This window comes from Gymnoscopelus microlampas (assembly GCF_963454915.1).
Source record: "Gymnoscopelus microlampas genome assembly, chromosome: 10".
Lineage (NCBI taxonomy): Eukaryota > Metazoa > Chordata > Actinopteri > Myctophiformes > Myctophidae > Gymnoscopelus > Gymnoscopelus microlampas.
In genome coordinates this window covers 40738061-40755560 of record NC_139947.1, presented here as the reverse complement: position 1 = coordinate 40755560, position 17500 = coordinate 40738061, and the positions used below count along the sequence as shown (strand labels likewise).

The window sequence follows — 17500 nt, the reverse complement described above, 5'->3', positions numbered from 1 at the left end:
TGTATGTCCATAACCGTTACTGTTCAGGAAATGGAATGACATTTTTCTGAAACCGTGAAAATAGCAAATCTCCAAGCTCACAATGTAAATGGTAAATGGTGCATTTGTACTGTATAGCGCTTTCATCCAAAGCGCTTTACATAGATTGTGCATTACATTCACCCATTCACACACACATTCATACACCGATGGCGGAGGAAACCATGCAAGGCACCAACCTGCTCTTCGGGAGCAAGGGATTCAGCGTCTTGCTCAAGGACGCTTCGACACTAACTCTGGGGCCCCAACCCGGGATCGAAATGGGAACCTTGCGGTTTCCGGTTCACTCTACCCGGCCACTCTAGCCCTGAGCCACTGCCGCCCACAATGTGCTACATTCTGAACTTGTAGTTCATCTATTTTCACTACTTTTGCTTGACAATCTAGTATGACAAAGCAGGGCATTAAATGAAGAAAAAACATAAAAAGTTGAAATTTGGAGATACAAGGATTCTGTCTGACGGCGACGATTTGATGGTTGCCATTTAAAAGACTCAAATGTTCTGTAACGACTCACAAAATAAAGGCAGTCTTAGACCGCTCTTCACCAAATCATTTCAAAAACATTCTCCTGAGTATTAAAAAGGTTACAGAGTGTTTTGAATCAATGAAAACAATAACAAAATTGTCTCTACTTCTACACAAGATGGACATTTTGAAAAGTTGTCTCTCTGTTCTCTTCTTGGATCTTACAATCTCTTCCTTCACTGTTCCATGCTGAGAATGAAAGATGGAACCTCATCCGTCTGTCTCTGCCCTGTGTGTGTGTGTGTGTGTGTGTGTGTGTGTGTGTGTGTGTGTGTGTGTGTGTGTGTGTGTGTGTGTGTGTGTGTGTGTGTGTGGTGGGGAGAAGACAATGACAAAATAGCAATCTGGGAAGACTGTTGATGAGAACAGCAGGTTGCATGTCACATGTGTAGTGTGTGTGTGTGTGTGTGTGTGTGTGTGTGTGTGTGTGTGTGTGTGTGTGTGTGTGTGTGTGTGTGTGTGTGTGTGTGTGTGTGTGTGTGTGTGTGTGTGTGTGTGTGTGTGTGTGTGTGTGTGTGTGTGTGTGTGCGTGCGTGCGTGCGTGCGTGCGTGCGTGCGTGCGTGCGTGCGTGCGTGCGTGCGTGCGTGCGTAGTGAGGTACCATGATTGGTCCTCACTAATGCTAACTAAGAAAAACACGATTACCCTTTTTTATTTCATTTAACAATGCGAAAACAATGGCTTCTATTATAGCATGCTATAATAGGGATGAAAGAGAGACGTTGAGAAAATAAGCCAAGATAAAGCCTGAGTGTGGAGAGACCGTGACACCATTAAAGAGCAGATAATTATCATATTTACTAACATCTTTATGGTGTCAGTCACATCATTATCACACACTCATTAGCTCTCTCTCTCTCACACACACACACACACACACACACACACACACACACACACACACACACACACACACACACACACACACACACACACACACACACACACACACACACAGATCACTGGGTATACTGAACATGGCCATATACAGGACAAACACTATATCACAATGTGTCACAGACACTGGTCACACACACACAATAAATGAACTGTCCACAGTCCTTCCCTGAGACTGGAGTCAGACATATACTGAACACATGGTGCTTCAACAAAACAGTCCTGATGACATCTAGACATACAGTACTGTACAAACAAGTTACTTCACAGTTTACACATTGACACGACAGCTGAGAGGAAGTTCATAGGTTCAGTATTTATAATGCATCCAGCTACACTGGCCCAGGGCGCAGCCCGAGGAAAGAGAAAAAGAGTTACAGGGAAGAAATGAATTCCAGTCAAAGTGTCTGTCAGTCATTCACAACAAGAGGGAGGGAGTCGAAACAAAACAAAACAAACACACACACAACCCACATAAAAAAATCATGACAACAACAGAGAGAGAGAGAGAGAGAGAGAGAGAGAGAGAGAGAGAGAGAGAGAGAGAGAGAGAGAGAGAGAGAGATGGTGTAGGAGAGACTGACAGTACACTAGTTGAGAGAGAGACAGTGTAGGAGAGACAGACAGTAGGAAAGCTGAGAGGGAGACGGTTTATGAGAGATACAGGAGAGAAGACGGGCAAAATCTGGACATAGACAGACACAGATAGACCTTGTAGTCATTGTTTAGAATTCATCCTTATTCAATTCAAAAGGAAACTTCCAGCAGGTACTTCAGCTGACATGTATTCTGGGTGTGTTTTATTTAGGTGTTACTGTGTACCAGCATGGACAGCCACTAAATGAAGTATTAAAGTTATACAATGCAGGTCTACAAATAACGATTTTTAGCAGCCTCTGCTGGTCATTACCGTCACTGCAGGCCGTTCGTTTATTCCTCTGTTACCCAGAATTCCATTTGTTTTCACCGGAAGACGGAAGCGTTTCAAAAAGCGTTCTTTTAATTATTTTATACGATCTGTGGATCGTTTCTCTTAGCCAGTGGAGCTTTAGTTACTGTGAGCTGTGTTTTCTTTTTCTGTTGTTTTTCGATCTTCAAATCATACAATCTCTTAAAATCAGCGTGAGTTTCCTTTTTGTTATTAGCGCGGTAGTTCCTGGCCAAACAGGAAACCGGTGCGGTAGTTCCTGGCCAAACAGGAAACCGGTGCATTTCCGCTTCCGTTTTCCGGCTACATGACGTCATTTTCGCGGGAAAGACACCCCTATCACCGTTCAATAGAAAATATATGTATAAAAGGCTTTCGGGGGTGAAATTCATGGAGTGGGTGTTGTGAAACTTTTGCCACTCACAAAAGATATACAATTTAACTTTAGTTTTGTTGAAAAAGTTACCTAGTATTACTTTAATAATAATAATTATTAAAACATTTTAAACCTTCAAAAGGGTCCATAAATTAATACATATAAGTGTATAAATTACAGTCACTGTCTCTGGGTCAGTTAGTGGTGGTTTATACAGGACGCAGGACCCTGTATAAACATGCATTATTGTCATGGTAACTATACTGATATACACTTGAATGAGTAGGAACAGTGGGGGGTAGGGCACACAGACACACAACACACAAACAAACATATACACGCATGCACACACACACACACACACACACACACACACACACACACACACACACACACACACACACACACACACACACACACACACACACACACAGATCGGCACAAACACACTACACACAGACCCTGTAAACACACACCTACAGTATGCTCACTCACACAGTCTGTCTGCCACTCTAGAGAAGCCATGCAATGCATAACAATCAGCTTTGGGACAGAGGAGAAGAGAGGTGGTGGGACGTGTGTGTGTGTGTGTGTGTGTGTGTGTGTGTGTGTGTGTGTGTGTGTGTGTGTGTGTGTGTGTGTGTGTGTGTGTGTGTGTGTGTGTGCCATTTAAAATGTTATTTAGTGAAACTCAAGGTCACCATTGCCCTCAGAGAGAAACTCATTACACAATACTAATGACTAGAACTGGTGTGTGTGTGTGTGTGTGTGTGTGTGTGTGTGTGTGTGTGTGTGTGTGTGTGTGTATAAGAGTGCGCGCGTGCATGTGTGTGCAAGCATGCGTGCGTGTCTGTGTGATAGATATATTAAGTCGATGATTGTCACCACAAGCACATTCTGAATATAATAAAGCATGGACAGCATACTGTATCTACATTCTACACACACAGAGTTTCATATGCTCCTATAAATATTTTAATATGTTGGTTTCTAATGATATCAGTAAAGTGTGTTGATGCTAAATCATTCTTACAGGTATATATGCTAATGTCCCGTGTGTGTGTGTGTGTGTGTGTGTGTGTGTGTGTGTGTGTGTGTGTGTGTGTGTGTGTGTGTGTGTGTGTGTGTGTGTGTGTGTGTGTGTGTGTGTGTGTGTTTACCATTATGCTTTATTTATACTATTATATCATGTTCCAATGTTTTTTATAGGGTTGTCCGATATTGGCTTTTTTACCGATAACCGATATACCGATATTGTCCAACTCTTAATTACCGATACCGATATCAACCGATACCGATATATGCGGGGATTATTGTGATTAGGGTAAGCTCAAATTTCATATCACACACACCATATACAGTAAGAACTCCTGTAACTTATTTATAAAGCAAAAAAAAAAAAAAAAAAAAAAAAAATTTTTTTTTTTTTTCAAAAACCGATACCGATATTTTCCCGATATCAATTTTTATGCTAATATCGGCCGATAATATCGGGAGGCCGATAATATCGGACATCCCTAGTTTTTTACATTAACATGTCTTCATATTGCTTACGAGGAAAATGGAAATCTGGTACCGATGTTTGATTGGATTTAGCGTGTCTTACGTTTTTCCTCCAGCAACTGTCATTTAATGCCCATGTCTGAACCCATCGGAAAATATCTGAACACACCTGAACACCTCTGAACACAAGGAGTCTTAACATCTCTGAACAGACCTCTGAAAATGCCTGAACACACCTCAAAGAACAGGGGGTTTGAGGACAGCACACGTTGAGACATTTCCCCTCTCATTTAAATGGATCGCCAGAGCTGTGAAAATGCCACAATACAACCTTATTAACAAGCAGTGTGCTGCAGCATTGAATACAGGCTGGTGCATGCATGATTGAATCCGTGAAGGAACTGAATGACCTTTCCTGTCTTGGATGCCCTTTTCTCACTGTCTCTTGTGTTTTAAAAAAAAAAAACATTGCAGATGAAAACCTATATGACTGTAATGATCCGTCTGCCTGCCTCCCTGCCTGACTGCCCCCCAACCCTCTTTCTCTCGCTCTCTCTCTCTCTCTCTCTCTCTCTCTGTCTGTCTGTCTGACTACAGCGGTGGTTCCCAAATGTTTTAGCTCGAGACCCAAAAGAGAAATTTGATGTCTCAATAGAAAATAACGAGCACTCTCAGTCTGTATATGGTGCAGTTTGTGGGTGCACGGCCCACAAAGATTCACAGTAAATAAAGCAATAGCCAGCACTCCAAAGCCTTTCTGGTACTTTTAATTCATATGCAGCAGCACGGACAACAGCATACACAGACGCGTTTCGGCGTCAAGCCTTCCTCAGCGTGTGTGATGTGAATTTGATGTCTCCCCAGGACCCAAACTAGTGAAAATAGTCGCTCTACACGCCTTTTTGCCTATTTTTAAATTGAATTATTTTGAAAAAAACATTTGAATTGTTTTTTAACTTACTAAAATTGTGAGTTTTTGGGGGGGATTTCTTTTTTAATTATTAAAAACTAAATCTAGGAAACAAAAAATAAAGGGGTGTTTACTCGCGACCCATACAAATTGGTCCACGACCCAAAGATGGGTCCTGACCCAAACAGTGGTCTACAGTATACAGTATGTACAGTATAAACTACAACTAATGACTAAACTCTCCCTCTCTCTCTCTCTCATCCCTCCATCAGAGAAGCTGGAGCAGCTCTCTGAGGCCTGTAGACAGACACACCAACGTAAAGGTACATTACAACACTTGACTCTTCAGTGTTTGCACAGTATGTTAAACCAGAGAACACTAATTGTAACCTCAAAATCCACATCTCAACTCTAAAACTAACCCTAACTTTAACCGCTCATATTTGCTATTTGTCTAATCCTAATCTGAACCTTTTGCTAATCGTATCCCCAACTGTAACCCACCTTCTATGAAATCAATGCCTGTAATGCACTATAAACATACATAAAATGCTATTAATGCTAGTATTCACGGGTGCTTTTATTATTATTAAGCAGATTCATTATAATTATAAAGTATATTTACAATGCATTACGGACAAGGGCTTCAATTAAAATGTTACCAAATCTTAAACATAAAAAAATGACCTGAGAAATGCCCCTACCAGGTAAACTTTGACTGGTATTCTAGTCCCCACAAGCACAGTAATACAAAAACAGTGCTCAAACACACAAAGGTAACAACACAACAGTAACAAGTGATGATGTCATGTGTCACTTATAGGTGAGAGGGAGGAGACCATCTCAGCTCCCACTGGACAGGCCACAGAACTCCCAGGATCCTTTGCACCCCACGGGTTCGGTCAAAAAGGGTCACCGTCGGAGAGGTGCATACATCGGTGGGGTTTATGAAGGCTTGTTGTGTGGGTGGATGGCGGGCCATTGGCTGTACTCTGCACACAGCTACGCACGCACGCACAACACGTGACGTGTTGTGGGCTTCTAGATTGACTATTTTCAAAATATTGCCTATAATGACATTTCCAAAATAGGGGTGCCAGGGTTAATGTGGCTAACAAATATTTAGACTGGAGATTCCTCACCCAAGTTGGTTCTCTTCAGTCTGTCTGCTGAACAGCCTTAGTGTCTTATCATTAAACAAATTGTTTGATTCTTCAGTAGCCTACATTGTCAAATCCAGTGTTCATTTAACTCCCAGTGAGTACAAATTGGAAACAAATGTACCTATACTTCTTCTCTGAGTTCAATGCAAACTGAGGATCTTACTACTGTATGTATGTTGCATGTTATCATTATTACTATCATCATGACCATTATCATTATTGTTACTGTGGTTACAGCCGGTGTGTTGACCTGCGCTACCGGGAGTAACAGTGCCACCAGCACCATCACCAATCCAAGGTCCCCCGTCGTCATGGTAACGGTCCCGGACTGCGTGGACAATGGGACACAGACGGACATCAGCCTCCACGGCCTCCTAACGCTGGGGGGGAGGGGCAGGAGGGGGAAGGGCGCTCACCCTCATCATCACCATCATCATCAGAAGCACCAGCAGGATGGCAGAGGAGGGGGTGCCTCCTCTCCCCCTCCTCCCCCTCCTCCTCCTCACCTGGGAGGATCATACAGGACCAGTCTACAGTACGACCAGTTGTAAGTGGATGGACTATAAATAGACTAATAAAAGTGTTTAGTTATAATCAGTGGTGGACAAAGCACTCAACCCCAGTACTTAAAGTCAAAGTATATACTAACTACAAGTAAAAGTTGCTCAGTCAAATTACTTACTTAAGTATTCAAAAGTATTCAAAATTCAAAAACACAAATTAAAAAGTTAAAATAATATCACTACTAGTGAAAATAGCATAACTACAAGCTCAAACATTGTGAGATTGTACATCTCTAATATTTAATTCATAATGTACTTTCTCCCTTCCTAGAAATGTAGTGGAGTCAAAAGGACAATATTTGTCTTTGAAATGTAGTGGAGTGAAAGTATCCAAAAATACAAATACTCAAGTAAAGTACAGGTACACATGTAAATTTACTTCTGCCTTCCCCTCGCTTTTATTCTGTACTTTCCTCTCCCCTCCATGCATCCGTTCTCCTCTAGCTGTGTGTTTGAGTACAACGACCCTAACGACTACTTGGATGTGTCCCACCATGAGGTGGACAGACAGGTGGACATGCAGTATATGGTGGACAGACATGAGGACATGCTGTACGAGGTAAGACCTCGGACTACAGCTTCTATCAGACCTGTCAGACAAGACATTTATGTAGAAATTAATTATTACTTTTTAAAGATATTTTTGGGTCTTTTCTGCCTTTATTTTGGATAGTACAGTAGAGACGGACCGGAAACAGGGAGAGAGAGAGACAGGGAGTGACACGCAGCAAAGTTTGTAGGCCTGCTGTATATGCGGTACTGTAAACCACTGGGCCATCGGCGCCCCACATGCATGTATTATCAAATTGATTATATAAGTGATATAAGAGTTAAATAGACAATAAGCAGAGATTGTACTGCAGGCCTACTGTAACAACTCATTATCAAATAACTGGTCATTAAAATAGGACGGCCAGTTACTGATTGATGATTTCTCATTATTTACCAGTTATTCTACATTACATGTTGTGAAATGTTCAAGGGCTACGCAGGTTTCAGTCCAACCCAACACTACAATAACTGATCTCACAAATGTACCTTCAAAGCAAACACACACTTACAAGGAGAGAAGAGGCTGTCATTGATCTTCTGTCGGACTGCTACTACATTGATTTGTCTGAAACTCTCCTTCATTAGCAAATATACAGCTGGTTACACTGTGAATGGACAGACATGAACTTTGAGTCAGAAAGAAAGACAAAAGACAGAAAGACAGAAAGACAGAAAGAAAGAAATCCAAACAAGGCGTTTTCCCCGTTGTTTAGAAGTATGCAGTAATTCCACCTACCCATGGAAGTATGCATTAATTCCACCTATCCATAAATGGCGAGTGGTACAGACATTAACAACTATAGACGTATAAGCATTCTCCCTGTCATGTTCAAACTTGTTGTGTAAATGGGTAGTAGAACAGTTAATCGCTCATCTTAACAACAGCCTCTGCAGCTTGACTTCAGGATGCAATATTCCAATGAAACTGCCAACTGCTTTTTCTTGGAAAATGCATGTGAAAGCTACAATGTAAAGCACCCAACCTGTCTCGTTGCAACACATTGTGAGCTTCTAGAGTCACTCATTTGCGAGGGCGCACACACACACACACACACACACACACACACACACACACACACACACACACACACACACACACACACACACACACACACACACACACACACACACACACACACACACACACACACACACATACACATACACATACACACACACACACACACACACACTGTGGTGTCAACATGGTGTTTGACAATGCTTAGCTTCATCTGCTGGTGTGTCCGTCAGGTCTGTGAGGTCACTACTGTATGTGTTGTTATCGGGTCTTTGAAGGCTGCATGTGATATATGGAGTTGTATGCTACCTCAAGGTCATGACTGCATTATGTGCACAGTATATGTGATCTATTTGCTTTATGTGAGCTATGTGCTCACATAACCTTTTATACGTGCTATCTGTTGTATTGTGTACGGAGTGTCTTTTTTATTCTCTTTTCTATTTAACCATTGGCAACCTTTTAGGGTTAGGTTTATCAACCTGCCCAGATAATTAAATCTGGCACGCACATTTGCATTACAAAATAGTGATGTCATGTGTGTGTCCCTGTGTGCTAAATTAAAATCTAATTACAATAAACTCTCTCTCTCTGTAGGAGGTAGAGTTGTATAAGTCCAGTCAGCAGAACAAGTTGGGTCTGACTGTGTGTTACAGAACAGATGATGAGGATGACCTGGGGATTTACATAGGAGAGGTGAGGACACTCACTCACTCACTCCATTTATTTAATTCGGAAGGCAGAGATTATGTTTTTTAGCCTGGCATTGCCAGACTGATTATGTGGGATCACGCAAGCGTTCCCCATGATCAGTCTGGATATACGTTTTCATATACGGCTATATGTTTTCACACCTGTCTGTGTGTGTCCATGTGTGTCTGAGATATAGCTAATCTCGTAAAAACCACTGGGCAGAATCAGCGTCAAACCTTTCACGCTCACTGCCAGTAGGTCAAGGAAGAAACTCTACCCCAAAATGTTCAAATCGGCCATATGATGGTTCAATAACAGTCCACTTTATGTTTTGGCCTAATACTCTTGAACCATACAGTAGGTCATAAAATCAATGTCCCATATAGACCTACAGTATAGGCTATAGGTGACGCCCATTTCCGACAATTTCAAAACACACTTTTCCAGATTTGGTCCAAAACTGACTCAAATCGCTCGAGTCATGGGATACGTATGTATCATACAGATTTTTCATATTCCATTCTGATCGACTATAATTGGCAATGCAGAGCAGAGATGCAAAACATTGCACCGTATCTTGCAGAAAAAGCTATTCCCCCTGCAGCTTCCTCGGATCCTGACGGCTGCAACCCACAATTTACAAAGCTGTGTGTAGGCAACAGTCTGGTGGAGATATGTGCTCCACGGAGCACCCCTTCCTAGTTTAGGAGTGTCATCTCTTTCACATTTGCTCGTTCGATAATTGACTCACTCATTAGCACTTAGTCTTGCTCCTTCATGTTTTTATACCCTCTCATTCACTCACTCACCCACCCATGCATCCATCCTTTGATTACTTCACTTTATTTGTCAATCCATTCATTCAGACAGCCATATATGTTCATTAATTCAGACACTCGTCCATCACTCACTTATTTCTTTACTGTGTTCTGTCCTCCCTCCCTCCCGCCTCTATCCCCCCTATTTATTTCTCCCTCCCCAGGTCAATCCTGAGAGCATCGCGGCCCAGAACGGACGCATTAGAGAGGGAGACAGGATATTGCAGGTAGGCACGCAGTCACGCACACAGTTTATGTTTACAAGGCCAGCCCAGGTGACAAGGATGCACTGTAAGCAATACAATACAACACACACACACACACACACACACACACAGACACACACACACACACACACACACACACACACACACACACACACACACACACACACACACACACACACACACACACACACACACACACACACACACACACACACACACACACACACACACACACGGCGGTTGTATATAGGAGTACCTCAGGGGAGTAAACAACAGGGAATCAAATCAACAACCCTTGCACTGATATTCTGCATGAAGCAATACTTTCAAGAAACACCATAAGACTAAACAGGCAATAGAAGGCCTGACACAATTATTACATAATCGTAATTATCTTCGATAATCTCAATTATTTTGCATAATCGTCAAAATGGTTTCCATGTTGAAAAATGTTCATATGTTCACTCAAACATTTAAAAAAATAGTGGAATGAAATCGTTAATCGCAATTATTTGTGTGACAATTAATCGTCATGTAAAATGTCATAATCGTGACAGCCCTAACAGGGAACCACTGACTATAACTCACACAGTGGCCATTTTGCTCTTATTTCATACTCATGCATCATAGACCCATCTCTTTGCTGTAGCTCAGGGACTCTCCACTCTGTCACATGTAATTGACATCCAGAATTAGGGGTGCTGGGTGAAACACTGTAATGGTGGTTGGTGACCTATTTCTCAACATTGTATAAAACAAATATGAGGTAGTCCAAAGTTTCCATAAGTCTGTAGTAAAGAAATGATATTTTGCTGTTCAAATCAGGGTTTTTCACACAGCACCCGATCAGCAGGAGATTAGGAGGTGGCAATTCTGGATGGTAGCTATGTGATGGTAGCTGGTAGCTCCAGGATGTGACTGCCCCCTAGTCTGTCTAATGGCCGGGGCGGCCCTGGCCGGCCGCCATGTCAATTTGGTTAATTTTGCATCCATGTTGAGTTATGTCAGTTTCAGTGCTACTGTATAAGTTTTACTAGAGTCAGTCTCAAGGTGACACTTCCTATAAAACACAGCTCATAACAAATGCATGTAAAACACAGTCCAATCAACACTTCTACAGACACACAGGACTACCAGAGGGAAACATTCACATTAATTTCCTTTTCCTGGCGGCAGACCAACATAACACATACTCTGTGAGTCGTGACAGACGGGCTGCTGTTACCCTCGCTGCAAGTCTCTGTACATGAGAGCTTGTCAACATAAGCAGCTGTGATTTGGAAAACAGTGACAGGTTACACCTGTAAAAAAAACAACAATGACAGGCCTGTCCAATCAGATGAAGGCTGAGCACAGCCCAGTTACTGCTGGCCTAAAAATAGACAGAGAGAGAGAGAGAGAGAGAGAGAGAGAGAGAGAGAGAGAGAGAGAGAGAGAGAGAGAGAGAGAGAGAGAGTGAGAGTGTGTGTGTCAGGAAATAGGAGAAAGGATGGGTGGGTCTGGTGTGAGAAATAGAGTAGGGAAGTGGTGCTGAAGATAAGGAAAGTCAGTGGTTGTGGAGGAGAGAGGGAGAGAGAGGGTGAGTGGGAAAGAGAGTGATAGCTAGGAGAAAAGAGCAGAAATAGAGAGAGAATGGAGAGAGAAAGGAAGAGAAAGCCATCCAAGTAGCATGGAGTAATAACCAGCTGGTTGAGTTTGATTAATGAATATCAGACCGTCAACCGTAGACTGTCAGGTTCTGTTACGCACAACTTAATTTTAGACATTTGTGTGCCATTTGAAGCCATCTGATTGTTGTGTGTAATGCAATGGTTCTCCAACCTTTTACACTGTATACCACCTCAAAATAAATGTACCTCTCTAAGTACCATTATGACTGATACAAATACAGCCGCATAGACCTACCCTACCCTAGGCTATTGAGCTATGCAAAGTTCACACAGACGGCACATTTATTCCTATTAAGAATATTATTCATTGTTGACAGTTGTAAGCCAAAGTCACGCTCGCTGTACAAAAGGGGAGTTTTGGTTTCCAAAGCAGTGGGCCTATAAACAGTGGGCGTAGGTTTGTTAGTAGCCGTTTTAGCTGCTGTTCGCCACTCTTCTAGCAACTGCCTTGGATTTGAAATCCCAAAGACATATTGGGAGGCGGAAGTCTGGCAATGTGAGACTAGGCTACTTGTATTGTCTCAAACTGCCCTCACATAAGTTTGGAAAACATACTGTAGTGATATTGTACTACAAGTCACAGAAACCCTACAGTTTCCATACAAAGTACAGTACCTCCAAACTTTCACTAACCAGCTTTAGAAACTTGACTCTCCTAGAATCATTGAATCATGTGTACATCATGAAATATGAGTACACAGGTGTAAATTTTTACAGCGTGGCTCGGCAGTCAAGCCATCTAGGGGAGGGTCTGTGTGTCTGTCTATGTCCGAAGCTAATCTTTTAAAACAATGGACCGACCGCCAAATTCCTTATGCATAGTATGCAAGTATTTCCAGTCATTTGTTTTTCTTTTTTATACTTATTTTAAATATTTAACTTAAAATGTATAATGAATGTCAATGGGACTCTGATTGGGCTGAAACCTTGCCCATTTTTTTGTCATACATAGATATGTCATAGACTGTCACTGACTTCATAGAGGACTGACATCTGGCCACATGAAGTCCGAGATCCACATTGGAGCCAAGTCATTCCCATGTGGATCCCGATTCGTTTTTTTATTTGTCAACAGGTTATCAACTTGCCTCCATAAAAGCATCAGAAGTAGTGTATTGCGTTGTACAGTTTATTTATGGGATAAGGTGCCAGCCCTCTTTCATGGTGAATATCCAATTTGGGAATTTTGGAACATAATGATCAAACTTACTTTAAATAGTGCCATCTCTGAAGATGGCACTATTTTTTATTGGCACACCAATAAAGTGAACGCTTATGCGTTTCGGCTATGAGCCTTCCTCAGAGCATCTTTCTATACACCAGCACTATGACAGGAACATTGATAAACCCTTTCTAGAATGGAACGCAAAGTATAAGTGAAATTAATTAATTCATTTACAAGTACATACCGTAGTGGACCTATACACCTCTAAGCTTTACTAACCTGGAGAAACAGGAAAGGAAACCACAAGAATAGATCACCAACGCCTTGTGTTAGTGTCACCATGGTTACCAAGCAGCCGAGTGATGTCACTGCTGGTTCCTATGACAGCTGGGGTGAGGACAGGGGGGGTTCTTTGTCTCCAGGGCGAAAAACTAAAAACAAATATGAAAATGCACACGTCACTTTACCAGACCAGCTCCAAATGACAGACCGTTTTGTGTGTATTGGATGTTTTCTGTATTCATGGTATGTTGATGAATTGAATGATTTTCTCTATCAAGCAACTTTGATTGTAACTTGAACTTTAATATGGATTGCAGCAAAGGAAAGCTGGATTCTTTTAGACATGTGGGTCATGAAAAGCACTGGTACTTCACAACACTGTATAGGGATGGGACTGACACATTCATTGGCTTCTAGCTCTGAAAAAGGGCCTTCTTAAAAGCCAATTCTATAGATTAAGATGGATTTGTCCCTCCAATGAAGATTTTTATCGAAAAAGCCTCTGATATGAGACTGAGATTTGTTCAACACAGGTACCCTATTTCTTGGGTTGACTAAGCTTATAAAACTGCACTCCAAAACCCCAGATTGACTGTAACTATTCAGTACCAGCATTAACCCCCCCCCCCCCCCCCCCCCTTTCCAGATGTAGAATAAAAACTACTCTTTCGATCCCTTGATCCCCACCGTTCACTCCCTGTTCTTTTTTCGCTCTCTCTCTCAATCTCCCTCTCCCAGATAAATGGAGTGGACATTCAGAACAGAGAAGAAGCAGTCGCCATTTTGTCCAGAGAGGACAGCATCAACTTCTCCCTGCTGCTGACCAGACCTGACGTACAGGTGACTGATATAATTACATACTAGCTCATATACAAGTGGCACAGCTTGCATTCAAGTGACACATGACATACAGTAGCTGCGTATAGTACAGTAGCTCACATACAGGTTGACACATGACATGACATACTAGCTTACATACAAGTGACACATGACATAATAACTACATACTTGCTCACATATGATGCGAAGCCTGCAGAGCTAGTTCAGGCAGGCAACTCAAAGGAGCACCTGATCAGCTGATCAGTCACATGCTCTGCTGCTGCTTTGTGCTCTGCTCTATGAAGTTTTTTGTGTTCCCACCACCACTGCAGCATCCACCAGCGGGCTCTGTTTCTATGATTCCCTTATGTGGGTCTACTTCATTCGATTCCCTGTGAAATCTAGTCGGCAAATCATTTATTATAATTCATGCTTACAAGGAATGAATGAAATGAGACAGAGCCGTGACGCCAAATATGCTTAAATATTTATGCTCTATATATTTATGCTCAATAGATATATAGAATTAAATAAAGCAATTACAGTGACCCCCTAGCCTGGCTCCAGGCCATAGACCCCGCCCACTCACTGAGTGGACTGAAGCGTCACGCTTCAGTCTGATAATCAGGCTAGTGACCCCCATGACCCTTATATAGGCTTGTCGTATCACATGGAACAGAATGATGATGCAATAGGGGAAATAATATCATAAAGGTTTTTGTAAGAGATATTTCTAATTAGATGTGCTAAGATGATAACCAAATAGAAAACAAAGATACATAAAAATAGATAGAATAAAAATACAAATGCAACAGTATAAACAACCTTACTGCTGCATTTAAACAGCCAAACGTGCAAAGTATTCAAGGTACAATTAAGGCAACACTTAATATCACAAGGGATTAAAAATAATTTGTCAATCTACCAGGTCATTATGGATAGTGTCAGTATACTCAATCTACATACATCAGGATGGTTAAGTGGTGAGATCAAAAGAGAAAGAAACATCACATTGAAAGGAGAGATGTCCAAGTGCATGCATGGCTGTCAAAATCACTGTAGACTCTCTGCCTCTGTCTAATTATGTGACTGTCTCATGTGCAAAACACATCTGTGATAGGCTATCTCTTGACAAACCAACAGATATTTGCATTCTCAGTTGCCTATCATTAAAGTATCTAATGTAATGTTGTGTAAATCTGAATGTCATGAAACCTTTTTCAAAGTGTTTGCGTTCAACACGGCTTGGAAAATGATGCGCCTAAGATGGTGGCATTGTATTACTTAATTACTGTCTAAGACCTAGAAATAAGACGCGCAAAGTACGGCCCACAGAGTGTGTGACTCTGTGGGTCACAGACAACCATTTCTATGCATAGTGCTACAAACAAGGTATGTGAGAGGCTTTGAAAAGAAATGTTCACTTAAAATAGCTACATTTGTTTCCCTCACAATGAAATAAATAGATTTGAGATGTTTCCATATACCATTCAATTTTCTGTGCACTAGAAATACACAATACATTCATTACTCAGACCTTACAACTCTGTCTCTCTGTAATACCCACATAGCCGCCCAACAGGGCAGCAACCTACTTTACTAACCCACTTTGCTCTCATTCACTGCTGCCGTTTGTAGAGAGCAGTGCCCTACAAAAGACACACACACACACACACACACACACACACACACACACACACACACACACACACACACACACACACACACACACACACACACACACACACACACACACACACACACACACACACACACACACACACACACAGTAATTACTTTGTGTGTTTTAAAAGGTAACAGGTTGTGGCAAGGGGTAATAGTTCATATCTACAATAGCACAGTGAAATACTCAGTGTTGATTTCGCTCTGAGATTGTAACTGGACCCTTGCTGGTACTGGTTCCATGATACTGAGGATGTGCTGCTATTCAGGCAGTACTACTCTATTTGAGTGTGTGCTGGTATTACATTGAGTAATCTCAATGTAAAAACATCCCATCATCTCAATGTAAAAACATCCCATGACATCAATGTACAGTATTGTAAGTACATCCCATAACATCATCCCATAAGCTCCTGTGTGGGACACAGTGACACAGTGTTTGTGTGTGTGTGCCTGTGCATTCGTGTCCAGTGTGTGGGTGCATGTCTTTAAGTGGCACATAGGTGAGTGGTGCACTGTGCCTCCTGTTTGTGTTTAATTAGCGTAATTATGTGCAGCTTTGTGTTGCAATCAGATGCAGCTGTTTATGCCATGCTCATACAGACAGACACACACACAGACAGACAGACAGACACGCAATCACACAAAGTCACTTGTAGAAGAGGCCTGCATCGCTTAAAAATATTAAGGGGAATAAAATGTATTCAATGGTGAAAATATGACAATTACTGTGTAATATCCTCAGTGTTCATTTATGCTGTTGAAACACTGAAGTCTGAACAAATGTAGTCCTAAAATTAAATGAACACTAAGACTTTTACTGTGTACTGTACATGCCTGTGGTTTGGGGTCATTATGAGTGAGAGAATGAATGTTCATTTTCCCAGTTTAAAAAAATAAATCAATTTGTCACACTGTGATTAATGACATGAACTTGACCCAAACCTTCCACTTTTCCCATTACATGCAGTATAAGACACACTGGCTGTCCTCTAGCAGTTCCAACATACAGTACAAGCATTCTACTATGATAAACACACATGTGCGCATGCACACACACACACACACACACACACACACACACACACACACACACACACACACACACACACACACACACACACACGCACACACACACACACGTGTACGTACGTACGCGCACACACACACACACACACACACGCACACGCGCACTGCGTGTTGATGAATGTTCACCAGTATGACACTGGGTCCCAGTGTGTTCATACCTGCTGAGTAAGTAGGAAAAGCAGAAGCTGAATATTTATATACATGTCAGCCCTCTCTCTCACACACACACACACACACACACACACACACACACACACACACCTCGAAGTGTGTGCATAATTAAAGCACACACACATGCATTAGGATGCACACATACAGGCAGCAACGCACATGCAAACCTGCACACACCCATGCGCACAATCACACATGCATATGACTTGTTTATGACCACAGACCTACGGTACGCGTGTGCGTGCGTGCGTGCGTACACACACACACACACACGCACACACGTCAGCCAGTAGAATGAGCTATCAGTCATCATGACAGCTATTTAGACAGCTGTGACATTTCAGCCAATCACTTCACTGGTATAGAACAGGAAATGACAGACAGTTTAATGACTTCAGCAAAAAAA

General features: G+C 41.9%; 1 protein-coding gene across 1 annotated transcript in view; it reads left to right on the top strand.

Annotated features, from left to right (window-relative positions):
- The window catches only part of LOC311054227 (PDZ domain-containing protein 4-like), a gene marked incomplete at both ends in the record, with an annotated part of 33910 nt that overhangs the window by 6104 nt on the left and 10306 nt on the right, over nt 1-17500 (top strand). The window contains 7 exons of the mRNA XM_084070105.1: nt 5454-5504; nt 6005-6107; nt 6582-6891; nt 7352-7436; nt 9075-9173; nt 10153-10215; nt 14071-14172. Coding sequence (XP_083926231.1) covers nt 5454-5504; nt 6005-6107; nt 6582-6891; nt 7352-7436; nt 9075-9173; nt 10153-10215; nt 14071-14172 — 813 coding nt within the window. The remainder of the gene's footprint in view (nt 1-5453; nt 5505-6004; nt 6108-6581; nt 6892-7351; nt 7437-9074; nt 9174-10152; nt 10216-14070; nt 14173-17500) is intronic.